At 37.7% G+C, this 27,012-nt stretch overlaps 1 protein-coding gene across 1 annotated transcript in view; it reads right to left on the reverse strand.

The window, feature by feature from the left end:
- Mpdz (multiple PDZ domain crumbs cell polarity complex component) overlaps nt 1-27,012 on the reverse strand; it is a 144,939-nt gene that overhangs the window by 43,875 nt on the left and 74,052 nt on the right. The window contains exons 19-25 of the mRNA XM_051188103.1: nt 26,038-26,205; nt 19,319-19,594; nt 18,950-19,061; nt 12,379-12,577; nt 9,665-9,706; nt 6,948-7,052; nt 4,123-4,215 (exon numbers count right to left, since the gene is read on the reverse strand). Of these exons, the coding sequence (XP_051044060.1) occupies nt 4,123-4,215; nt 6,948-7,052; nt 9,665-9,706; nt 12,379-12,577; nt 18,950-19,061; nt 19,319-19,594; nt 26,038-26,205 (995 nt within the window). The remainder of the gene's footprint in view (nt 1-4,122; nt 4,216-6,947; nt 7,053-9,664; nt 9,707-12,378; nt 12,578-18,949; nt 19,062-19,318; nt 19,595-26,037; nt 26,206-27,012) is intronic.

The following is a 27,012-nucleotide window of genomic DNA, read 5'->3' on the forward strand; positions in this document are numbered from 1 at the left end:
GAACAAAGGGGGACCCCAAAGTGACAGCTGTGAAACCAGCATAAGAGACCTGAACCAGGACCCCTTAATGTGTGTGTCAGTTAGGAGGACTGGGCAGTTTATGGGGCCTCTGGTAGTGGATCCTAGTATATGAATGGACTTTGGGAGCCTAGACACATGGGGAAGAGCCTAGGCCCTGTCCCAAATGATGTGACAGACTTTGAAGACTCCCCATGGAAGGCTTCACCCTCCCTGGGGAGCAGAAAGGGGATGGGAGGATGGAAGGGAGAGGGAACTGGGATTGATATGTAAACTAAGATGGTTTCTCACTTAAATTTAAAAAGAGAAATAAAATCACTAGCAAAAATTCAATGTACTCATGCCTACTTTATATCTTAATTTTTAAAATTATGACTGTGTGTATCATGCACACACAGAGGCATGTGTGCCATGATGTGCATGTGGAAGTCACAGGACAATTTTATAGCTTTGGCTCTCCCTTGACACACTTTGTATGCTTTGGGGATTGAACTCAGGTCATTTGGCTTGTGCAGCAAGCACCTTTACCACTGAGCTCTGTCATCAGACCCATTTTAAAATCCTTAACACTTAATTAACAAATATCCTCTATTTCTTAACAAATCTCTGTTGATTTTGTGTTTCTAATACTGGAAAGTAGGCCCTTGTTTACAGAAAGCTCTTGCTGTGCTGGTCTGCCATGTATGTCATGTATGACCATTCCCATAGAGTAAGTCATTGCCTCTCTACACGGTAGTGTATAGATGCAAAGTGTCTTGCTGAAAAGGCCTCCATAGAAGCCTTGGACATTTTTTTCCTGGGTAAATCAACACCATAGAGGGAGGGAATCCTTAGGTTGATGAGAAGACAAAACTGAGGAGAGTAAAGCATACAAAACTTTCTGGTACCAAAGATATGTGATTCTTTTTCTGTAACACCTGCCTTTTGTTTAGCTACTTGGGATAGACACACAGACTGGACCAGGTACTACTGAGGACTTCCCACTGCCTTCATGGATCTGTTTAGATGCAGAACTTACTGATTCTTCCTCCAAATTTAAGAGACTCCATAACTAATCCAATTATACAAGTGAAGAGCTTTACAAATCAAGAAACTTGTGCACAACAGACTCAAGTTCAGTTCATATTGCCTCCAACCATTCGAACACTGCCTAAACTATTTTTCATATCAATGTGTCATTAAAACTAAGCCAACTTACCTTTCCTATTGTTATTACTTTTTCCAACACAATTTACCTGTGACAACCTGCTCTAGAACAACTTTAATTTCTTTCTCTATCCATTAATATAAATAAAACCTGTAACAACTTATAATAGATAATATATGCCAAGAATCTTTCACATATATCCTTTTTTTCACTGTCTAAATGCTTTGAGAAAGACAGCAAGCTAATTGGATATTGCAGAAATTCAAACTGAAAATTTCCTTTAGATGGCTGGAGATGTTTAGTCTCTCTGAAATTGACATTAAAAATTGTCTTTTCTGTATTTTGAAAAGTATGGCCACAGGTTAAAGCTCATTTGTGAATGAATAGCCAACATGACAATGTAAGGCTCTGTGGTATGAGCCTTCAGGGCTGTATGAAGCTGAGCCATGAGTACTGATATTAATATCCCAGGTTGTTCCCTGCTTCATACATCTCTAGATCTTTCCTGGTTAAGGACATCTGAACTTCCTCAGAGGTAGAATTTATCTCAGACTTACACCCTGGTTATTCTGGGTTCACACCCAAGACTCAGTGAACTTGTTACAGAGAAGCTGACTTGACTCCTCAGCAATAGCATGTTCTTGTGTCCTCAGGATGTAGTGATCTTTCTGAGTGTGTTCCTTGTTATATGGGAATCAGTGCCAGCTTTGACAAACTCAGCCTGTGACAGCAAAGTTCTTTGCTCATATTTCTACCTCTTTTACATATTTAATAGTTGTCACACACACACATTTATAAATGTTTGTAAAACATAAAACAATGTGTTTTACATATATATTATATTAAAGTTAAATATATATATATACATATATATATATATAAAATTTGAAATGTAAACACAATTTTAAAATCTAAATGAACATTTGGCACTATTCCTAAAACTATTTGGAACATATTCATTCCAAAAATCTGTCCATACTTTTCTGTAGGTAATTGTCTTTAATGTCTACTACAGATCCTTGCATATAAGTTGGTTTTTACCCTGTGTGATAAATATTTTCTCTAATGTTCATACAAACAAATAAAGAATTAACATTGCTTTAAAAAAAAAAGTGTCTCATTTTCCTGAGGAACTGCCATAAGACCCGTCAATCCCCCTCATAGGAATATACCCAAAGAATTCACATCCATGCAACAAAGACATCTGTTCAACTATGTTCATAGCAGCACTATTTGTAATAGCAAGAACCTGGAAGCAACCTAGATGCCCCTCAATTGAAGAATGGTTAATGAAGATGTGGCACATCTACACAATGGAATACTACTCTGAAGAAAAAAATAATAGTATCCTGAAATTTGCAGGCAAGTGGTTGCCACTTGAAGAAACCATCCTGAATGAGGTAACCCAGTCACAAAAAGAGGAACACAGTATGTACTCACTCATATATGGATTTTGGACCTAGAGCAAAAGATCACCAGCCTATAATTCACACCACCAGAGGAACTAGGATACAAGGTGTATTCTAAGAGATTCATATAAAGTCCTTCACAGAACTGGAAAGGGACAAATCCCCCAGAGCTCAGGGAAAGGGGGGCAGTGAATGGAGAGAGAAGTAGGAGATAACCAGGGGTAGGAAAGGAAAACATGTGTGACCAGGAAGATTGAGCCTGGTTAGGAATAGAAGACAGGAAAGAGAGAGAGAGAGAGAGAGACAGAGACAGAGAGAGAGAACATAAAAGAGGGAGCCAATATTGGTTTGAAGATAAAATTTGAACACAAAGAAAGGTCTAGAGAACTACAAGACTGCTGCCAACTAACAATTTAAGCTTCCGTGGAAAGGCTGTCATAAATGCCCTTCCCCGGAGAGTGAGATCAACAACTAACTTATCCATGGAGCCCTCAACTAACGCCTGCTGGAAACAGGATCAAACACCCATACATAAACACTGAGTCGAACTAGAACCCAGATGCAAATGGAGAGGACGAGACCAAGCGGCAGAAACACATACAGACAGCTTACCTGAACAAGGAGGAGCTAATGGGCCACTAGACTGATAGCTGGGAAGCCAGCATGGGATTGACTCAGCCCCCCACCCCCCGAATATGGGTCTCAGCCAGAAGGACTGAGCAGTCTAAGGGACCTCAGACAGTGGAGCAGGATGTATCCCTGGTGCACAAAAGGACTTTGCGAACACATCCTCCATGGAGGGATAACTGCCTTAATCTAGAGACAGGAAAGAAGCCCTAGTCCCTACTTCACATGATCTGTCAGATCTACATGACCCCAACTGGATGGCATTCCCCTACATATGGAATTGGGGTGGGGGGATGGGAGAGGAGGGTGGTTAGAGTGCATGTGAGAGGGCAGAGAGGGTAAAAGGGAGGGGAGGAGGGAGGGAGGGAGGGAAGGAGGGAGGGAGGGAAGGAGGGAGGGAGGGAGAGGGAACTGGGATCGACATGTAAAATAATAAATTAAATTAAAAAAAATTGCTTTGACTCCAAAATTTAAGTTCAAGGACAAGTTACTGGGGAAAAGGATTTCTATTTTTGTTTCCACAGAAAATGAAAAGATGTGGATTCCTTCCAGACTAATGTGGTTTGATCAAGCCAGACCACCTGAAACAGAGTAGGAGGTGATCCTACATTCAAAACAGCTGGACAAAGCAGCCTTGCAGACTACAGCCAGGATTTCTGCATCTTTTTCCATCCCCCATGGCAGCGCCCCTTACCAGCAGGAATTAGTTTGGAAAGAACAATGCCCAAATTCCCAAATATTGTCTATATATGTTTGTTTTCATTTAAATGGTCTTTGTTATATAAAATAAATTTAAAAAAATTAAAAAAAAAGTGTCTCATGCTATAAGTATTGAGCTGCACGCCAGTCCTTTAGAGCACACATCCTTCTCTCTCTCTCTTTAAACTCACTGAATGGGCTGAACACAGAAATAACCCTCACCTCCGGGGCTGACTCCAGCTGCTGTAGGCTGCATTCTGCAGTTCACTTTCTTCCCCTTCTCCTTCTTCCCTCTCTGGTAGTTCTGGAATGTCTCTGCTTTAGGAAAGAAACAGAGAGAATTCTGAGCAATACTGCCTTGAATACCCTTAATTGTTAATTAAAATAGCAGAGCTATTTGAAGTTTCACTGTCCCTGACCTACAAACTTACATCATTTCCCAGCACAGGAAACAAAACAAAACAAAACAAAACAAAACAAGCATGCAAACGAAAAACCTAACCAAACAAGTAACAACCTACACAAGATCCAGCTGCACATAAAGTCTTGCCTGATCTATTTGCGGATTAAATGTGGCAGAATAAAGGAGTAGAGGAAAGGAATGGAGAAATTGCAACAAATTCCTGAATTCTAAAGGAAATTTATTCAGCAAAGGTTTCTCTGGCCCAAAGGAATTCATCATCAGTTGATTTTATAGAACTGAAAAAATCTATAGAAAACTTATATCCCAATTATAGCCATTGCTCACTGTTAGGAATACTGAACTTATTCAAACTATGTGATCTTCAGATTTGAGATCAGAAGTTTGGTAGTCCATTGGATCTGCACTTGAATATGATTCACACTGCTCACAAACCCAGGTCCAGGCTCTCCATGAACATTCTTTTCTTTAACTGGAATGGTCAAACATTGTTTAAACATTGTTAAAATGAAATTTAGCTATTTCAGGCTCTACCAGCTGTTCTGCACTTGAAGTCCCCTTTTATGTAAACTAAAGAGGATAGATATTGGAAAAGCTTTGCTTTCTAGAGTCTACACCTGACAATGGGCCAGGATGGTTAGCAACAGCTCCAAGAGGTATACTGTAAAAAGATGTCAAGGCATTGAATGAGAAACAATCCAAGTCCTCTCGACCCAGAGAAATGTAAGCTGAAAAGATGAAAAGGAGATGAAGGGAAAGGTAGGTTTAGGAGACAGAGAATGTGAGTAACTACTGTAACAGCTACTGACAGCAATAGGATTGGGGAGGTTCTCTGCCCTAAGGCCTGGGCTAGGAGATCTATGCATAGCTAAACATAAATGATCTTGGTCATGCTATACTGCAGGCCTGCCATTTGAGTTGAGAAGACAGTCTTAATCCTTTGACACAGAGACCTCAGCTTCTTCAAATGACTCTACCATGTGGAGTCCTTTTACTAACTCATACATGCTCTTCTAGATATGGCTGGTATTCGTTACTTATCTTAGCATGTGGTTTCAGGTACTATGATGTCATCTACTTCTTAGATCAGAATAGAACAATTCTTTTCTTCCTACACTCAGGCATCCAAGCAAGTATTTAATTGCTTTCTCCCTGTGACTTAGTGTTGCCAATCAAAGACATTTTTATAACTATAACCGCTACCCATGTTAATGCATCTAAGTGCCACTAAAGTCACTGGTAAAAAACAAAATCATAGTACAAGACAATAAGAGTAGAAGTGAGGCAACCTAGGGTTTACTCTGTTTTAAGGGCTTGCACAATTCTGCCTTTGAATTCACTGGTCAAGACCTCAGAGTCTGACTGATTACATCCTATGTCTGGCTTTGAAACTAGCTGTGGGAATCCAGGGAGTTAAGGTCTAGCTAGCTGCAGCACATTCCTCCTCCATAAGATGCAGACCGGCTTTTGTAAGCATCCTGCTATTAATAACAAATACACTTTCTTTGTAATGAAGCAGCTAATCACTAGACTGGGCAACCAAGGCCATTTCCTGTCTATGATGAGAAGAAAGGTGATGAAAGTAGCTCTTTCTTTCTAAAGTTTTTGAATGCTTTAAGGCCCATGAACTTTCTGAGATGGTAAATGGCCCTCTATTTGGACAAAAGAAAGATTACTTTTTCATTTTGATAGGAAACACTGAGAAACTACAATCAACCCATGCTGTTAAAGATGACATAGGAATTCTTTAGTATGGGCCAACTTTTGCACAGGGTGAGATACTCCTACCATACATGTCATGAGGCACAAAGGACTGTAATTTTTTTTCTTCATTGAGCACAGATCATGTCTTTTCCAGTCCCAACTACTCTGTACACACTGTGGCCTTGTATAATTTGCAGAGGAAGCAATGGTACTACACCATAATTCCTTCAGGGCCACTGGGAACCAGGGTGTTCTGACACGCTCGGTGGATGTAGGATTCTTCTGAGAAGACATCCAAATGTTTGTGAAGCTCTATGCTCTACAGTATGCTTAGGAGAAATCTGGTATCCAACTGTTAGTGTAAATGTAAAACACAACCCACAGAACATACTTCCAGAGAAAGCACCCTGACATTTCTCTCCTGCTATGAACTCAATCAGTAGTACCAACAAGCCCCAATTCTGTCTTTTTCTAAGAGGAAAGAGTATTCTGTTATTGAAAGGTTCTTAACATACAAACAAGAGGTTAAAAAGCTAAGCAGGGTTTCTTAATATCACTACATATCAAGATTCTCAGCCTAAAATCTTTGAAGATAATAAACATATTTGCTAAATAAAAATGTTTCTGATTGAGTTGTTTTGAGATTTTTAGGAAATTGAAAACATTATATAAAGCCACAGTAAATATGCTATCCAGGAATTTAATGAAATAATAATGTGGGGAGAATTACCAAAAGTTAATGTTAAAAGGGCTATATTAGGTGGGTGAAATAAAAGACGTTTAATTTATTGATTTGAATATTTATAAAATCCCCCAAAATTTCAATTCCAAATGATAATTACTTAAATAACTGAGACAAAGGGAGGGTTTTTTTTTAATCTTTCTGCATCATGATTGTTTTGTAGTAGACTTATTTACTCACCTGCCAGTGTATGAAGAAAAAATATCCAGTGCCATTATTCCTCCAGATTGTTGACCAAAACTTACTCTGAACTCTTCTAAATGTTCTGCAGGCACGTAAGTAATTCTGGAAATAAACATAATTCATGAAAGCAAAGGGAAAAGAGTTCTGCTTGTTATGAAAGCCTCTGAAACACAGAAAACAATCATCACACTGCCCATTCACCTCTACACTGCATGTGATGTGTGCAATGAGCATACTATACAGGCAATGAGAAATTCAAAAGGCAAAGTACTTTACAGGCAAACACAATTGGAATAAAAGTTGTAAATGCTACTGATAAACTACCAATTTATTAACAACCACACAGGGAAGTAGGATTATTATTCTCTCGAAATGAGAAAACCAATATTTAACCAATATTTTTTTTCTTTTCCCTTTCTTTCTTTCTTTCTTTCTTTCTTTTTTTTTTTTTTTTTTTTTGAGATTAGGAAGCTATAAAATTCGATAAGAGAGTTAAGGAGGCAGTTCAAGAGCAGAGCACTTACAGTGAAAAGTTCTGGGTTTGCTCCATTTACTACAATGATGAGTAAATGAATAAATGGGACTAGAGTTATAGCTCAATTGTAAATTTTTGCTTATCATGCCCAAGGCCTAGGTTCATCACTAGTATCACAAAATAAATATGTACATAAATAAATATCCATATTAATATTATTTCTGTCATAAGGTAGATGCCCTAGAAATATTAAATGAGGTTTACTATATTAAGCACTAAATATTTAGAACTTACTGTTGTTCACAATAAACAGTTAATTGTGTATATTAATTATCATACTCAATGCCTGAGTGAGCTCTATTAAATTACAAACTTGAAAACCTGAAGCCTAAAGCTAACATGCTTAAGTTTATAGAAAGGTTCATTAATGTGCAGAAACTTCTTTTATCTTGTTTTTTTTCCTCAAAGAAATCTGTTTATACTTAGAAGCAAACCAGTAAATTCAACAAGTAGCGACTGAGTACTCATCAAGTGGAAGTCAGTGCACTGCATGTGTCATACAGCGACATCCTTAGAAACCAACATGGCAAAGTTCAAACTTACTGCTATTCTGAAAGGCCTGTTACCCGGCTCATAAAATTTGTAAGTAAGGTGGTCAAAGCCCTCAAATTAATAGAGAAATACTGTATCTGATGTCAGTAGGGCAGGCATGTTTGTACAACTAGGAGAGGAGAGTATGTATAAAACATGCTCAATATAGAAATTACAAAGACTCTTAAACTAATAATACATCCATTAAGATGACTATCTATCATGTTGTAAGAAAATAAAAATTACACTGATTCATTACTTTGGAGTTAGGAGGGTATGTTTCAAACATATTGATGATACCATAAAGACATTCTGTCTTTCAGGTCTCCGAAGTGCAGTCTCATGGGTTCAAGGTGAGACAACACTGATAAACCTCCAAACCCTCAACCACAAGCATGACATTCTTTATACTATACAGTAGAAATACGTTAACTGCCACCATAGACAATGAGGCAAGGTTCTCTCAAACACAGCTTCCTATACCACCGTCAAACCAAAAGAACACTTAACCCCTAGAATTTCTTGTGACATTTCTACCCCATGGTCTAAATTACAAGTAGAAAACACCAGTAAGGAAAATGTCCTTAGGCAGGGTGAAGGCTTGCCTTTTCACTGGCCCAGCTTAATTTATTCATGTATTAAAAAACAAAACAACAACAAAACGCCTTTAAGGTGTTATAAATATACTGAATAGTAGATTTGCTGTTTTTCCCTCCAAATTCCATGAGTCAAAAACATGCAGCATTATGTATCAGAAAAACCCTAATGTACTTTATAAAAATTAACATAAAATCTGAAAGTAACTTGATTTTAAAGAACCTATATTAATTCTAAAATTTGAGACAGGTCATATAAATAATCTTTTAAGTTAAAACCAAGAGAAAATATATGGTCAAAGCAGGACTTGGAAGCACTGATACTAAAAAGAAGCATCACCTGTTTTGTTGGCCAGCTATAAACCCCAAGTAGCATTCATGTTTGCTGTTTATATTTACTGATTTACTTCTATCAAAAAGAAAAGAGAGTTTTGAAAATATTTGTTTGATATTTTATTACCAAGGAGAAAGAATAAAGAAAGTTGCTGTCACGGTCATTCAGCCCAACATTGACAGAAACCACCATAACACATATCCCACAATGCCACAGCACACATGCATAGCAGTTCTAGCACATGAGCAGTCACACAAGCCATAACCTCCATATGAGCCAGAAGATGGCAAAGCTGAATGACAAGCTGCAGAAACACATGGAAGCAGATTATTTGGGAGCTGTGTTAAAACCTTTGCTATAATCTAACTTATGGTTACACATGGAGTGGAAGAAAAGAGGCTCAGTGATGCTGACTTGTAATAAGAGCCACTAATCCAGGGGCCACGCCTGCACACACAGACAGAATAAGCCTCCCAAAGCAGCCTGAAAGCTTAGTGGCTAGCAAATGAGTTCACAACCATTGCTGCAATGAGAAAATGTAGCAAAGGCATAGCTTGCTGGAATTTATGTTCTTCTAAATGAAGAAAAAGCCAAACTGTACACATTGAATCTAATCTGGATCTATTCCTGCACTGGGATGTTACAAAAGCATGAAATGGTTTTCACAGACAAGTTGTAACACACAGCCATAATGAGCTTTTGAGTCACCGATACTCACACATAAAAGGGGGCTCGATCGTCAGCAGGTGCTGCAGAGAATCTAGAATGTGAAGCATACGCCGCAGCATCTTTTTACAATGGTGTTAACAAATGTCAATGTCTTGTGCTGAATGTGAGACGCATACATATGTAGTTAAAAGTGGGTGCTCCTGGATATTTTCCCCCTTTCCACCTCCCTCTCATCTACACCTCCCCCAGGAAAGCATCTGCTCTTTCCTGGTGTCTATAGCTGTGATTATTAACAAGCATGGAAAAATGTAACTGCAATCAATCTTTTATTCCTTGATCAGGAATTCATCCCACACATTGGGTTAAGGCAGGTGAATTCTGATTCAGCTTAGTAATTATCTGGCAGATGTTATAAACAGCTGCTGCTAAGCACAAAACCCTGGCTATTATTACAGAAATGTGGAAGAGCTCCTGGCAAGGTAGACTGGAGAGAAACAGAATGTATTCTGGTGAGGCTTCACATCTGGCTTTCCATGGGAAACAAGGAGGCCTGGAACTTAACTGACTGTTCTTGAACTCTGGAAACTCGTATTATTTCTTAGGCATTTCTGAAGGCACATAAACTTCATAGTTATCTATCCTGAAGGGAAGAGAAGGGAGGATATGCATTGTCTCGACAAGCAATCCTTTCCCTAAGGTCCAGTTGTGGAGCTGAGCCAGAATCTTTGTTTTGTTTTTGTTTTTATTTTTCCAGTTTCAAGCATTCCCCCTTAATAAGCAATATGGGGAAATAGATTAGACAGAGCATAGAGCCAAGCAATAACTACAAAGCTTAATTGGCCAGAGGCAGTGATATGGTTCTACTCAGAATAAAGGAACAACTGGACTTCCCTTTGAGAGAATGGCCATAGTGACTCCAGGGTAGCTCTAAATCCCTGTTTCAGGAAACGGAAGTGACAGAAAAGGGACAGGGCCAAAACTTGTCAGAGAACCCAGAGAACAGATTTAAGCAGCCCTTCACATAATATTTTATGTTTCTGAAAAAGAACTGCAGAAGAATGAACTTAATTTCTACCACTTGCTCAGTAAGTTCATTTACAGTCATCTGAGTCAGCATTGGTGGGCCTTTAAAAAGAGACGGTATATTTTGTGAATATGCTGATGTCTCAGTGTAGATGAGTATGAAAATGAAGTGTGTGTGTAGGACTAGTTAGCATGTGCATAAGAGAAAGCCTGTCTAGTATATCTCTGTGAAAGACTGACATGCTGTGTAACAGAAAGACTGACTAGCATGTGTGTAAGAAATAATGACATATGTATGTTAAGAAAGAATAACTAGAGTGTGTGTGAACAATGACATTCATCTAAGTGTGTGAAAATGACTAATGTGTGAGAAATACCGAGTGAGTGTGTGTGTGTGTATGTGTAATACTAACTAGTTAATTCCTTAAGATGGCAGAATTTTCTTCTTCCAGTTTTACATGTAAATGCTGCAGTGTGTTTGGCTTTTGAGATGTGATGCCATGTTTAGGAAGGTATCCCCTCTAGATATCTTTCAAAGTTAAAGTGCTCTCTCCATTGGAGGATTGGGGATTCTGGCTGGATATGCAAGTGAAGGGGAAAAGCAGAGAGACACAACACAAATCATAAGAAATAAGGGAAGAGACATTTTGACTTTAAATGTACTAAAAATGTCTTTGCAATTAACTAGATGAAGGACCCTTGCTTTGAGATACTTTTGCATTTTAATAAGCATTTAGGGAGAATTCCAGTATCACGTATGAAATCTGATGCTGCAAGTAGCCAACATAAGCATCACTGAACAAGAACTGAATGTCCAATCACCAGGCCATTTGCATTTCATACCACACCCAATCATGTAAGCTAAATATCCCGCAACAAACAATGCCCTTGTGCTCTACATCATTTGCCTTTAGGCAAAAGGAAGGGCAATAAAGAATGAACGGAAAAGTTTCTCCAATTTTAGCCCAAGAACTGATGCTTAAAATGATGTTCTCCTGTACTCTTATCACTAAAAGATATCTAAGAAATTGCCACATGATCTGAAGATCTGATCTACTATAAATAAAGCAGATCTACTATATAATAAAGTCAAAAGGGTATGTGGAATATGAAAGCATGAGTGAAGGTTCTGCCTGAGCAACACTGAGTAACAGCCCTTCTATGTAAGTCATCAGAAGCTGTTTACAATGGGATGTGTTCACTGCTTATGAATAGCAGAGGAGAAACCACACGGTCACTATACTCTATCAATGCATATTCTGCAATGGAATGCCAATGGCAAAATATTGTAGAAAAGTGCCCCAGCACTAGTAATCACTACCAATTTAAGGTAAGCAGCTTTCCCCTGAGCTAATTTATACTTTGATCCCTTGCACGGTAAACACAAATGTTCAATGATGAATGTTAGAAGGGAGAGCCACATTGATGAGACATGGCAATAAAGCCTGAGCTGCATTTTATGTTGCCTCAAAGAACATCTAATGAGCTAAAAATTAAATCACATGATGTGTTTTCAGACCATTATAGACTTACAGGAAAATCCAAGAACTTCCTGGCAAAATAAGTTACAGGGTCTATAAGCAGAAGTTACCACACTAATCAGAAATAAAGCACGGATTTACATGTAATGAACTCTGTGTGTTGTATAGAAATATATACTTATTAATAAGAAAAAATATCCTTATTAATGAGATTCAATTCATGAATTCCTCAATGCAAATGGGAACTGATGACACTTACTTTATGTCAGGTCCAATTAGTGAATGTCTTCTCAACATGGCTCGTGCCTGGGCATTGGATAAACTGATAGTTGATTCCTCATTAATGGACAAAATGCAGTCGCCAACAGCAATCCGGCCATCCCGACTGATGGCCCCTCCATGAATAATGCTTCGCACAATTACTCCAAGGCCATCTTTATTAGCACTTACTGTCATCCCTGTGGGAAGATAGAATGCTCACAATGATCAAAGACACAATTTTCAAACTCACCATAATTTAGCATTCACTTATGGCTTTTTAGATAAAAGTGTATGAGTCATGTCCTTAGTTACCAAGAAGTTTTGCTAAAATATTTTTTAAATTTATTTTGTCAGTCATGGTTGTGTTGGTGTTTCTGTGCCATGGCATACATGTGGACACCAGAAGACATCTTTTTGGTCACTTCTTTTTTTCTGCTATTGTTTCTGGGGACTGACTTAGGTCATCAAGATCACATGGCAGGCATTTTTACCTGTTGAGTCATCTTGATGGCCCATAATAAAATATTCTCAAGTGATTTAAGATGTTAGTGAAATTGTATAAAGATAAAATATTCCATGTTTAATATATAAGACCTGAAAACAATTTATACTTCAAAACTCACTGTAATTACAGCATTTGATGTGGTCCACCTTTCAAGATAAAGCTCTCTCAGAGAAAATACCATATGGCATCAGATTAGATTTCTAGCAGCAGTTTGTATCTTTTACATGTAACACAGTAAAGGCAAGACTCCAAGAGGATAGCCTAAGATGTCAGTTACTACCTTATGTCTAGTTCACTCATTTATCTCTCTGTGTATGGAAGGTGGAAGTATATGCAGAATATGACACAGGTATTTTAAGATACTAAACACAGAAAGCAGAACTCCTAACAATCTACAGCCAAGGCTAAAGTCTTGACCTAGAGCCTACCCTGTAATTGAATGTTGTCTATTGACCTAAACCAAGAAAAATGGAATTCTCATCCGTTCCATTTCTGACTCTGAACTCTATTTAGGCCCCAATGTGGGCATTAGATACTGTCTTAACATATTCCTTGGATTTCATATCAAGACAAAAATTAAATCTTAGTCATTATAATGATGTATAACTTTTACATTTCTACAGTCTTCCCCTTCTTGATAAAAGGCACTGCCATCCTATCTTAGTATCCTCCATTGTTCAAAAAGAAACACAGGAGTTGTTCTTTGTATGCATATTGGTGTGTGTGTATGTGTGTGTATGTGTGTGTATGTGTGAGTGTGTGTGTGTGTGTGTGTATGTGTATGTGTGCATGTGTGTACATGTGTGTGAGCCTGGGGTGCATGTGTGTACAAACATGTGCGGAGATCAGAGGACAACCTTGGGTGATGTTCCTTAGGCATCTTCAATATATTGATTCAGACAAAGTCCATGATTGGTCTGGAACTGCACCAGGTATAGTAGGCTAGCTGGCTAACAAACTGCAGGAGGCTGCTCATTTCTGCCTCCAATGTCATCATAGCTGGAATGACAACCATGGAACACCCAATCTGACTTTTAATGTGGGTTCTGGTTAAGGCCTTCATACTTGATTGGTATGTGTTTCATCAATTTAACCATCTCCACTGTCCTGGAGTTGTTTTGGTTACTATCTGGCATCTCTCCCCTAGATTTAACACATCCCTAAGACCTACCATTTTTATCTCTAAATATTACCTTGAATCTATATTTTTTTCTACATTTCTAAATAAATCCTGGATCAAGTCATCACCTTATAATTTTGCAGCCTCTTAAGTAGTCATCTGTTTCCTGATATTGTCCCTTCTAATGCACTGTACTCACAGTAGAGAAATAATTCAAAATAGAAAAATCCTAGCCTATGTATCCTCTGTATGAAATCCGACAACATTTTCCTAAGATATAACATATCTCTCAGGTACAATCCAGAAAACACAGGAGACCTGCTTTCCTTGAAACTTGTGTCCTCCCTTTCTATCACATAGTCCTTGGCCCTTGAGTTCCAGCCTTAGCATATCTGCCTTCCTTCATATATACAGTTGACCTCTTCACTTTTTTTTTCTGTTTAGCCAATACTCTGTTTGCAGTGTATCAACTAATTCATTCTAATGTTTCTGCATTATCTTCTACAGGCAGCCATTCCATATATGCTATTTGAATTACTATTACTTCAATCCTATTAACACATAAAAACCTTTAAATTTACATTGAAAACATTTCACATTTCAAGTACAATGTAATTCACTTTAGTAAAGTGGTAATATTTTCTTTTCAAGTAAGATTGCATGGATAAACAAGATAGGATCTAGATATAAAGCTATCGAGTATTTTTCCTGTTCATTTTCTCCCTCTTCTTGTTAGTAGAGGAGTTTTGTTGCTGTTGCTATTTCAAGACATGGTTTCACTATATAGCTATGGTAGACCTGGGACTCACTATGTAGAATAAACTGGCTTCAGAGAGATCTTACTGCCTCTGCCCCCTCCCAGTACTGGGATTAGCATGCTGGTATTAAAGGCAAGAGCCACCACACCTAGTACTTTTTGTTGGTTTATTGTCATTTTGTTTTGTTTTATTGAGACAGGGTTTCGCTCTACAATTCTGATTAGCCAGGAACTTGCCATATAGATCAAGCTAACCTTGAACTTGCAACAATTCACCTGCCTCTGCCTCTCAAGTGCCAAGATTATAGGTATAAATCACACAATAATGATTTTTTAAAATAGAAACTTTGACAAAAGTAAAAAAGTCATTGTTAGCCTTTTTATTTTTATAATAAAATATATTTTATTATCTGCTTAATATGAATATCAACTATATCAAATCATATATCTTTAATATGTTCCCTGTAATATTTACATCCAAGTGCCACCGACCTGGATAGGAGAAATACATTGTCCTATAATTGTTTATTCCTCTGCCTTCAAGAACATAACTCACCTCTAAATAATTATATTACCTTGGATAAAAGGATGGAAAGTTATTCTAAGCAAATATAACTAAAAAACAAGCAGGTCTATTTCAGTATCTGACAAAATAGACTTCAAAACAAAACTAGTCAGGAAAAATAAAGTTTACCTCAGAATCAGCACACAACCCATCAAGGGAACATTACAGTTCTAAATATACGCATATCAAGTGTCATAAAACAAGCACTACTAGATCCAATGCTACAGAGCTAGCAGCGGGGATTAACCCAAATCACAGATATGAGCAAGTCTGAGGGGATCTCACTAGTTCAAGAGCTAATTTAAAAATATAACTAAAAATAAAGTTATAAAAGAATTGCTTTGCATGGGTTGGCAATGCTGGTCTCAGAAGATATGAGTTACTGAAGAAAAGTACAGTGCAAGTCATAGGACATCTCCCTATCAGTCAGGAACACCCCAGAGGTCTCCAAAACAAGACAGGATACTGCCATTGCCCTAGGTTACCCACCATAACTTGAAGTGGGTATGCCCCCCCACACACACATACACACACTAATCTCTAAGTTTAACAACATCAAAGAATAACCCATTGGCATGGTGGCACATGCCTAAAATCCCAATCATGAATTTGAGGGCTACCTAAGACCCTGTCCTCAAATTATAATATCAAAAACTGCAACCACAAAAAATGTTTCATAAAATCAAAACAAATTTGTGGTGAGACCTTTTACAGAAACCTGTAATTTATTAATGATTTGTTCCCATCATCACTAGGAATAGAGGCAAAGCATGTAGAAGAGAAAGGCAGCACACCTCAGATGGGCTGAGGAGACTAGGAACCTGAGCAAATGATGACTGCACACCCACCAGGAACACACTCACTTGTTTAGATTTCCTATGGTATTATTTACCAAGCTTTATGTTACTTTAGTTTATAATATAAACATCTTACCACATTAAATCTTAGCTATGTATACTGAAATATTTTAATATTTATGTCCATAAAATTTTTAAATGGGACTCTTGCAAGATTTGTCTGTTAGTACTGTTGATAGTTAAACATTTAAATCTCCTGTCAAATGAACTATGTAGAGAAATGTTCTCAACATGATAGGCTTTGAATTTTAACTCTGAAAAGCTGGGAGACATATTCAAAATCTTGATATTGTGTCGTGATGTCATTCACAAAGTTCACACTTAAGAACTAAACCTTTAAGTTAAAAAGTTGCAGTAGACTATCGCACAATGTTGAGGTAACTACAATTTTGTTTTAGGCTCTAATCATGGATATGCTCAGCTGAACAGAGGCAAATGTGACCCACAGATCTCAGCTTGAACACACATGTAAGAGGAACCTTGCTGAGTACCAACATATCAAACAACCAGGGCCTAAATTTATAAAAATAATAATAATAATAATAATACTTCAGTATGTACCCTAATTCTTCACTAAAATGAAGTAATAATAGTAATACAAATAAATTAATATCAGCACAACTGAATGGCACTTATTTTACAGTCTCATATTGTGGTACAAGGTATAGGGTAATATGCTGTGATTTCTTATATCAACATTACTCTCGTATTCACAATTAAGGAATATTTTGTATTTTAATTAAATCTGAAGTTTAAATGAATTTCTAGATATGATAAACGATACTTTTAACCCTTACTGTTTTTTAACAAGAATTTAATTAACTCATAACATTTTCCCATCAAAACTTAAAAGTTAACGTGAAGTAGTTCAAATGTCAATCATCACATGAGTTTTAAAAAATGCAATGTTTACTTACAATTGAATAGTATTTGGCCTAAAAAAAGGATATTTTTGATATGTGCCAATTGAGATTTAAAGATATTAGCAATGTAAAATAGTTTCAAAAGTTTAAGTACTGTATTGCCCACTTACTTGTAACTAGAGCAAAAACATAAACCGAAGGCAGGAGGCCAGTCACCATATGACATAAAAGCATTGAAGCATTACATTTACTATGCTACTCAAGCATAGAGCACTATCAGCTTAACCAGGAGTTTCATTCCCTCTCGGTGTGTGCAGGGGAGGAGTTACACTGTGGTGTATCTGTATAGTGAGCGCCAGATAAAAGAAAACCAACTATTTGATGGTGGAGTGAATATATTTCCATTGTGTTTTCTAAATGAGGTTCCTCTAGCATGAGCTGTTTAATAATGAAAAGGCTTGTACATTTCTGTAAAAGTCACCATGCTACATTCCATTATAATTTCCTCAGAGACCCACAATACACAGCAGCATCCAAACCTTCTGAATGATGAGTAATCTTACATTTGCCACAACCCAAAATATGAAGTACAGAACTTGCTGAGAACTCTTACCAACATATTACAAAGTGAGCACAGAACCACGTGGCTCCCAACACTCTGCTGGGCAGCAGTCAGAGCTGAATAGATGTCAGCAAAACTTATCTTAAGACCAGTGAGTTAATGAAGATCCCAGAACCAAAGTAATATACATGCTTATTGCATATGGAATATGAATATTTAATATATTTATTGATTATAGTTATGTCATATGTTTGATTTATTTTATATATATACATATATATCCTATTTAATACACATGTATCATGCAAATAAGATAGACTCATTTGACTCATGCAATTGCTTTCATTGTCTTTTTTAAATCATTATTTCATATGCAATTATATGTAGCACAGCAATACACATCCTATCCTACAATTCTCCTATCAGCTGTTATTGGTAGGTTATCCAGTTACCACCAAACAGAACAAAATCTAGGAGAGTCTGGGGGTGGTTCTAGGAATTTCTCTTCTCAGTGTTAAGTTGCAACAGAAAGCAGGTCCAGTGGCAGGGTACCTGTGTAAAGGTCGCTTGCTGGTTGGTCACTCTAGGGAAACAGTCTTTGATGTGAGCTAACAACTGGGCTAATTTTGGTCATTTGAGGTTCTAATGGATGGTCCTCCATCAGTCCCAACAGGAGGGAAGCTGCCTTTGTCAGTGCAGGAACAGGTGCACTCTGTCCCAGGAGCTCTACCTACTGTCACCAGGGATTCAGCTCCTCAAGAAGTTTGGGCCCATTTAGAAGGTTTTGTGATTTTGAAACAGGCAAAGCCTATTAAGACTGGCATAGGACTATCTCCACAGGAGGTTCTGTGTGTAGAGTTCCTCCAGGGACAAACGGAGACTATGAATAACCTGCATTTATATTTTGGTAGTGGCACACCTGGCAGTCGTTAGTCTTTCTATCAGTGAATGAAAGAAATTAAATACAATCTGACTCTCGCATAACTAGCAATGTTCAGAGAAAGTAATAATTTACTTTCCCAAAGAACTTAGAATTCCAATTGCTGACTTCACATTTTCAAAGAGTTCTTTTTCTGATTTGTTACTTAACACACACACAATTCATATAACTTTTACTTGAACATAAATGAGATTTTTGAATACTTGGAAATAAGAGAACAAGGGATGTAGGCTAGTATAAAATAAACAAACCCATTCCCGTTTCAGGAAAAATAACAAGCACATAAAAAGAAGCAAGAACATTTCTAGCATCCATTCTCTGCAGATAAAAAATGATGTTGAAATATACTGTCCTCTTTGTGGGCTAAGGAGCAACACCACGTGAAAGATAAGGAACTTACCCAGACTGGAGCTGCCTTTTGCTATAGTGACTGTCCTCTCAAAAGCTTCTTGGGGCATACTTTGCAGTGTGACAGACTCAGCATCAGAAGCCAGAGAGCTCTGTTCAGAATACTCGGAATCCCAAAAGAAAGAAAAATGAAAGTCACACGGAAAGAAAATTAGTCTTTGGAGTGGTCATTTCAACATTGCATGTGTTCCCCATGAGTCATGCTTTAGCAAGAACCTACAATTAATCAAGTTCATAGGTCACAACAGGATCACACAAACACTCATCTCAAACTAGAAGAGACTCAGGGTGTAACTCTCCTCTCTCCCCTCCCCTATCATCAACCTAGCCACAACAGCAGGTGCTAGCTCTAAGATGATACCTTCTGAGCTGCAGTTGGCAGTGCAGGAGCAAGCTCTGTGGTGCACAGGCCGCTTGGTAACTGTGAGTGAGTCCATACTACCGGGTTTGCACATTCATAGTTTTGTTCAACAGCACTTTCAGGTGTATAATCACCAATGGCAGAACCAGAAGGAGCTGCCATGCTTATGTCTGGGAGAGGAGAGGCAGCCTGCTGTCTCTGCAGGAGGTTCTGTGTGTAGAGCTCTTCCAGGGACAAATGGAGACCAAGCACTAGATCAGAACTTCCAGTCACATCCTGATAATGAACAGACAAAGCCACTCACCAAAACTGAGACTTAAGAGTTATACCAATTTATTATAAGCCTTTTGTTTAGTGAATTACTATCTTGTAAAAAATAAAACAAGCTTATTCATGTAAATATATATACATACTTGGACATGACGCTACTATCTTAAGGTCTAAACAGAACCATCATTAAGTGGTATTTAGACTTTTGTCCACTCTCTATATCTGTATATATTTAAAGTCCACTCCACTTTACTCATGAACATAATTATTGCTGACAAGAAATGGTGGACTGTCACATTAAAGCCTCAGTTCAGATACTGGGTCACAATTACTATAAGCCTTGGCAGAGTTCATACTTACACTCTCCATTCTGTTCCTGTCACCTACTTCAAGAGAAAAATAATAGATTGGTGCACAGGACTTTTGAGAGGAACAAGAAGAGTTAAAACCAGTCTTGACTTAATAGGAAATACCCAATAGACCTTAGCTACTACAGTTATTTATGTAACACAATGTAGTATAGTCAAACCAACCTTGAATTAGCTCAGCAACTGCTCATTGACCCCAGTGTTCTCTCATAGAAAAGAGACAGTACAGTGCCTATAAACTATCCTGACAAGCATATATTTGCTTGGAAATGAGATCTGGAAGAAGTACACTGGGCAGCATTTTAGCATGCATACTCCTGACAAGTAGCATAGGTAAACCTGTGCACCCTGGTGAATACTCTTTCCACATCCATCTTTGGACCTTTTACCAGATTCAGACATTTTGTCTTTTCAGGTTGTGAAGTCTGGACTGAAAGTAGTTTACTAGTGTCCTAAATCTGTACATGTAGTATTTTATAATGACAAAGTTCTTTACATAACCAAATTTGTCATTTGGGGGATTCTGAGCTTCATGTACTACTCACAATCCCACAAAGGAGAAGGGTGACACATTCTAGTATTTTTCTTCTAATTTACAAATAACTGACATTTTAGATATCTAGACTCCCATTCAGTTGTGGCTCTCTTCATTTGTTATGAACTTAACTATTTGCAACAATCTATTGTACTTCCTGCCTTCAATTTAAGTAGTCGTTTTTCTAAATTATCAGATATTCCTAGCACAGAGAATAGATATAATGGTCTCTCACAGAAGTATTTAACATCATCAGTATTCTTAGGAACAAAGGGTAGGAAGAGACTGCCTGGACAATCCACAATCTAGATAGACTGTTTGCTCCTGTATCCAACTTGAGTTATATTATTGTTACAAAAAAATAAATAAATAACATACTTACTAAAGGACTGTTAAGTTTCAAAATTACTAATTAATTACAATTAATTACCAGAAAAGTTATCTCATTTACGTCTCAAAGAAATATAATCAAAACTGCTTTTCATGAGAAGAAGCAGTCTATCCACCCTTGTTAGCTGGGATTTACTAGAAATTGCATGACAAAAATGTCCATGCATTATTCATAGAAAGTGGTAGAGATACACTGAAAGGGAATAGCTAATCAACAAGGAATATAACACACACCTATTTTAGAAGATAGAGGTACTGAACATCCTTCTTCATGTTTAAAGCTCATAAGGATCTAAAAGTAAAACTTTTTTTTCCTCTAGCCCAATGTTCAAAATAATCTTTCCATTTCCCCATGCTTCTTGGTATCTTAAGTAAAGTCTTTCAAAAATTCCTAGTAATACTTGATATATCCTTGTTCTCAGAAGAAATGGAGATGAGAAATTAAAAGGTCAAATGTAAATGAAAAGCTATATTTCTTAGTTTAATGCAAGACTGAAGGTGGCTGATTACCACACTACTGTGGTGATATATTGTTTATGATTTAATAAAGCTTTCCTGGGACTCAGTATGTAAAAATAGCCACAAGCCATAAAGGCCAGGTAGTGGTAGTATACACCTTTAATCCCAGGACTCAGAAGAGGCAGATAGATCTCTGTCACTACAAGACCTACCTGGGCCACACAATAGTGAATCAATCTAAAAGAGAAAGAGAGTTCATGCCTTTAATCCCAGCACTAGAGGTATATAAGGAAGAAGCAAAGGGTCTCATGTGAGATTCAGTTTCCAGGCACAGGGAAGACAGGATCTCCATTTCAGTCTTGGTAGAGGTAAGAACTACTGTCTGACTGCTTTGCTTTTCTGATCTTTTGATGAACCCAAATATCAGTCTCTACGTTTTTATTATCTGTACTACTCACCACTTTTCTTGATAACAATTTATATAGATTACCCAAATGAGGTTGTTGACAGCTGCAATAGCAATGCAACAGAGAATTCCCATTGCACATCCTAATTCCGACTCCTCTACCTTACCGCCATTCTCCCATTTTCTGAATTGCATTCCCTCTTATTGTTTTCTTATGGTTCCTGTTGTAAGGGTAAAATCTTTCCTTTTAATAGCCAGCAATTCCTCCACTGTCCTTAAAGTTGTTTTCCACCTTCTGTCTCAAGAGATTCAGATTTCAATCATATGCTCTTCTCCAAAACCATCCCAGAACAGGTGCAACTATACACACATCAGCATCATATGGTAGAGAATGCTACAAAGCAGAAATGTGTAGGATGCTTGGGCTGCTTTTTTTTATTATGATGAAATCCATTAGTTGTGCTTGCTGTGTTAAGTGAACAGGAAGGTTTATCTAAAGAAACACAACTTTACCACGTACTAGAACACACAGCATTTAGTGGAGAAAAGTTGTCAGTCATGACAGACAGTTTCAGTCTAATGACAGGCTGAGAATATGGGTATAACAGGAGAATAGATTACAGGGGACATAACATATCTATAAAATCTTTACCAGTTGTTTTCTTGGGTCATTTTTTAAAGCAAGAATTTCTTCAGAAACTATGTTGAACCTTTAAACAAGAGTCAACTGATGCTTAATTTTGGAAAAGCATTACAGCTTAAATAGCCATAGGTGTAGCAATAAAAAAAATAATAAATTATTTTTTTCAAGTTATCCCCAAATTAAAACCTAAAATAACAAAAAAAGGAAAAAAAGTTCAATGGCTACAGCTACTTGATACTAAATATACTTTGGTATTTATTTTTTTATTTCCTGGGTCTCTTGAGACAGGAGTTTGCTATGCCTATCTTTCCTGGCCTAGAACTCTAAATCCTCCTGCTAAAGTCTTGACTGCCTGAACTTTGTGGCAAGGCCTTAACCCCAGCACCAGGGGTGGAGGTTGGGGTTGGAGCAATGGCAGGCAGAACTCTTCAAGGCCAGTCTGGTTTACGGAACAAGTCCAAGCTACCAATACTAAGACCCTGTTTAAAAAAAAAAAAAAAAAAGGCAGGAGGCTGCAAGTGGCAAGGAGGCCACAGTGCTCAAATGGGCAATTTAGTAAACTGCATATAAAACAGAATGGATAATTTAACTCTTTAATTATTACTAAAACTAAAACATAATATACACTCCCCCTGACAAAATGGAGACTTCTGAGAACAGCTGCTTAGCCTGGTGCACTAAACTCTGCTCTATAGTTCAAGGCCATCCCCAAGGGGAAGCTCATGCTCTAAGGTCAGGGCTTAGAAATCCCCACTGGGATTTCCCTTGACCGAGCTATAGAGATGTGTCTCCACAGAGGAAAGTTCCATTTCAAGTCTATACATAGTAAGTAAAAAAAAAAAAAAAAAGAAAGAAAGAAAAGAATAAATAAAAAATGGAGGAAACACTGAGCTTCTACTTCATCATTCTTAAAATTGCATACATGATGGGAATCTTTGGTTTTGATAATTACCCATATGCATGATATAGTCATATAGAGTACATAACCACTTAATCACATATGCTTAAATAGCCATAGGTGTTAATGGTATAGTTCTGTTCATTGAAAAGCCCTGATGTCAGATTCCATTTTATCAAAGGGTCAGTTCTGAATTTCTTATAAAGCCCTTATGATGAACTTAATGCAAACAGCGAGGATAGACCATATAATTCATTGAGTTTTATAATTTTTTTCTACTAAGAAATCTAGGTACCAAAATTTAGAGACAGAAACAAACAAAGGCAAAACACAAGAAAACACCAGAATTGCAGTATTTAACTAAGGAAACTGAAAGCCCACAGGAGGTTTAAACACCCTCATTAATGTTTTATTTGTTGCTTTTTAGTTTAAATATTTCAGTTGTCAGGCCAGCTTGCCAAACTTTGATTCAACAAAAGAGTAAACTGCTTAGGAAAAAAAAATGAGGCAAACAGACTTCAGCAAGTCAATATGTTGTGTTGCATATAGCCAGTGTTTGCCCTGTAAAATATATGCTTCTCGGTGTGCAGATTGTGTAATTCCTTTAAATAATAATTACTACATTAAACAATGCAATCTGTCCCACTGGCAAGAAGAAGTGTGGGATGCTACGGATTAGGAGATCCCACCAGGATATAAAACAAGCTTCCAGGCCCGAGGCCAGTCAAGGATGAACACAGTCCAGACAGTCTGCAGCCATGGACCTCAGGTGTGCAGGCGAGGAGTGGCTGCTCACTAAAGACGTACTTTGAAAACCAATTCCAGGAGGATGCCCAGTGGCACCGGCAAGGGTAACAGGTGCACTTCAGACATAGCACAAAATGTTCTGCAAATGCCCTGGCCAAAGCCAGTTGTTAATCAGGAAAGAAAGGAAACAAAGGCAGGCCTGAGAGATCCTGCTCCCCATCATACTACTGAATGGGGCCCTTTCCCACTGAATTCATTGTAGTAAAAAACACGTTATCACTTGAAGAAAAAAGCTGTCTAGTCTCTGTGTAAGGATTCAGGCATTACAAAGGCCTGCCCCTGTCACCTGGCAGATTGTACTTAGGCAGTGCTCTGGTCAGTCCAAGGTTCCATGAGTACTAGTCTGCAGGCAGGTGTAAAGGACCCATTTAAAAGTCAGACCCCACCCACTTAGGCTCTCTTTTGCTTTCACTCTTTTGTTTTCTCTTCCTCTCTTTCTCTCCTGCTTTTGGTTAGCCACCAGCTACCCCCACTGACCTGGGGGCCTCACTCAGGACCACTCATCCCCATCCCTTCTCCACCTTTTAGTCTTATAACTATAAGGAAAGAACAACACTTTGTATCTATATGTCGGTTTACTATATATTTCCAACACAGAATTATGTCCACACATGAACTGCCTAGATGCCCTGTTCGAGCCTCAGTCACTGTTGTACACAACAGATAAATCAGACAGAGCAGAGCGCCCCCCTCCCCATGTCCTTGTTGTCTTGGAAGTAGCTTGTGTCCTGAAGTTGGAAAGTATCACATCCATACATTTTAGGTTTTCCTCTACCCAAAAGAACACAGATATCCATAATGTATCTTTATATGTATAATCAATTCATAAATCAATCCTTGGAGAGTCTAACAAATCAACAGAATAAGAGCCAGTATAAAATAAAAATGACTGAAATAGATGCAGAGATCAATGATAGTTAAAAAACAATGGCTAAAATATAGAGAAGCACATGGTCTACAGGAATTAGGAAATCCCAATTAAAATACATATCAATATGTCACTTTGTACTTAAAAGTTTCCAGAGGTTTTAAAACATTACTTCTAAACAATATAGGGTGCTTTACCAAGAAAATTAATGGAGTACTAGCATTTACACTAATAACCAATTTAACAGCTTGGACAGCTGATGTGTCACACAGTGACTATGCCCTGCGTTCAGGTCCACTGACATCAACACATACTGCCTCCCACTATAGTCTTTATATAAAGCATTCTTTGACATCACCTCACACTGGTAAGTCCAACGCTAACTATAAATTAGCTAGCGACTGTTAAATTAAACATACTATATTCTTTTGCCTAAAAGTTAGTTTTTTAAAAACTACTACAACAAAAGTCATTCTAATTTTTTTTGTTTCTATCAGTCTGTCTACCAAACATTGAACTAGTCACTAGTAATCTAAACAATCAAAATGGTGAAATTACTCTGATTTGAAGTGAAAAATCTGTGGCTGGAGAGAAGTAACATCATTAATATGCTATGTGGCTGTTTGAATGAGCATGGCCCCCACAGGTCTTATGTACTGGGCTCTCAATTGGTGGACTGTCTAGAAGGATTAGTAGGTGTGCCTTTGTTGGAGGAGGTGTGTCACTGGGGGTGGGCTCTGAGGTTTCAAAAGCTCACTCCAGGTTCAGTATCATCATCTACCTGCTTCCTACTTTGGATAAGATATAAGCTCTTAGCTATCACTCCAGCATCCTGCCTGTCAGTACGCCACCATGTCCCCTGTCATGACAATGTACTTACCCTCTGACACTGTAAGCCAACCCACAGTTAAATGCTAAATGCTTTTTTTGTTTGTTTGTTTGGTTTTTAGTTATCTTGGTCACGGTGTCTCTTCACAGCAACAGAACAGTGAATCTGTTCTGCTACTCCTACAATTTCGAGAAACTCTGACTTCCACAGACTTTTCTCCAAAATAAAGTGACATTTCTGTTGTACCTTGGGAGGAGATGATGGAAGGGAGGGGGCGTAGTTCATGCCATCACTGCAAGCACTATCATGAAGAGATAAAACAGAGGCCTGGGTAGAGTAGACACTGTCATTATCAGGAGAGAACGGAGAATCAAATCTTGACTCGGCTACTGACTCAGCATCAGGTGCATCTATCTAGGAATAAAATAAGACCAGCTGGTTATCGTACCCTATCCCACATCACTATCACTATCACTATCTGAGCTAGAAGGCACAGCTGCACCTTCTTCTGCCCTGCTTTCTTCATGTGCCTTCCCTACTCTTAACACTTGAAAGGTTCATTGATAGAGCAGTACAAACATGGACACACCACTCACAGCAGAGGCCTCTGGCTCTGGACACTATTACACCACCTCAACTTTCACTTTAAGTTTAAACAGTTACATAAGCAAGAAAAATATACAACATTTTATGATGCAAAGAAAAATTTCATTATCATACTTCATATTTAATAAACCATTATTCATAAAGGCAGTTTTGTGATTGTCTAACTAAGATGCAGAAACCAAAGAGTAACTTCATGTTTGAGCTAGATCACACTAACAATGAAGGGGCCTGATCATGGACTGGTTACTAGAAATATTAAGTAATAAACATTTTAAAATTAGCAAGCTATACTAATATAAAAATTGATAATATGTCACTGGAACATTTCAAAGTGAATCTCAAAATATAATTCCCAGGCTGATAACATATTTTAAATATTTGTTTAAATTCACTAAAAAGCTACAAGGTGGAGGTTGTCTACACATGTACATTATGTGAAACAATCTGAGCGATAAATACTTAGTGTGTGCTATCTAGTATTAACTGAGACTTATGCCAGCTTATAATAGACAAATGTTTGTTTTAAAGCACTTTTAAATGAATACTCCAAACAGAATTTGCATATCTATCACTGCTGCCTTTGAATCTTAGGAATCTTAAAATTCAATTAGCTTA

Source organism: Phodopus roborovskii, unplaced genomic scaffold (assembly GCF_943737965.1).
Source record: "Phodopus roborovskii unplaced genomic scaffold, PHOROB, whole genome shotgun sequence".
NCBI classification, from domain to species: Eukaryota; Metazoa; Chordata; class Mammalia; order Rodentia; family Cricetidae; genus Phodopus; species Phodopus roborovskii.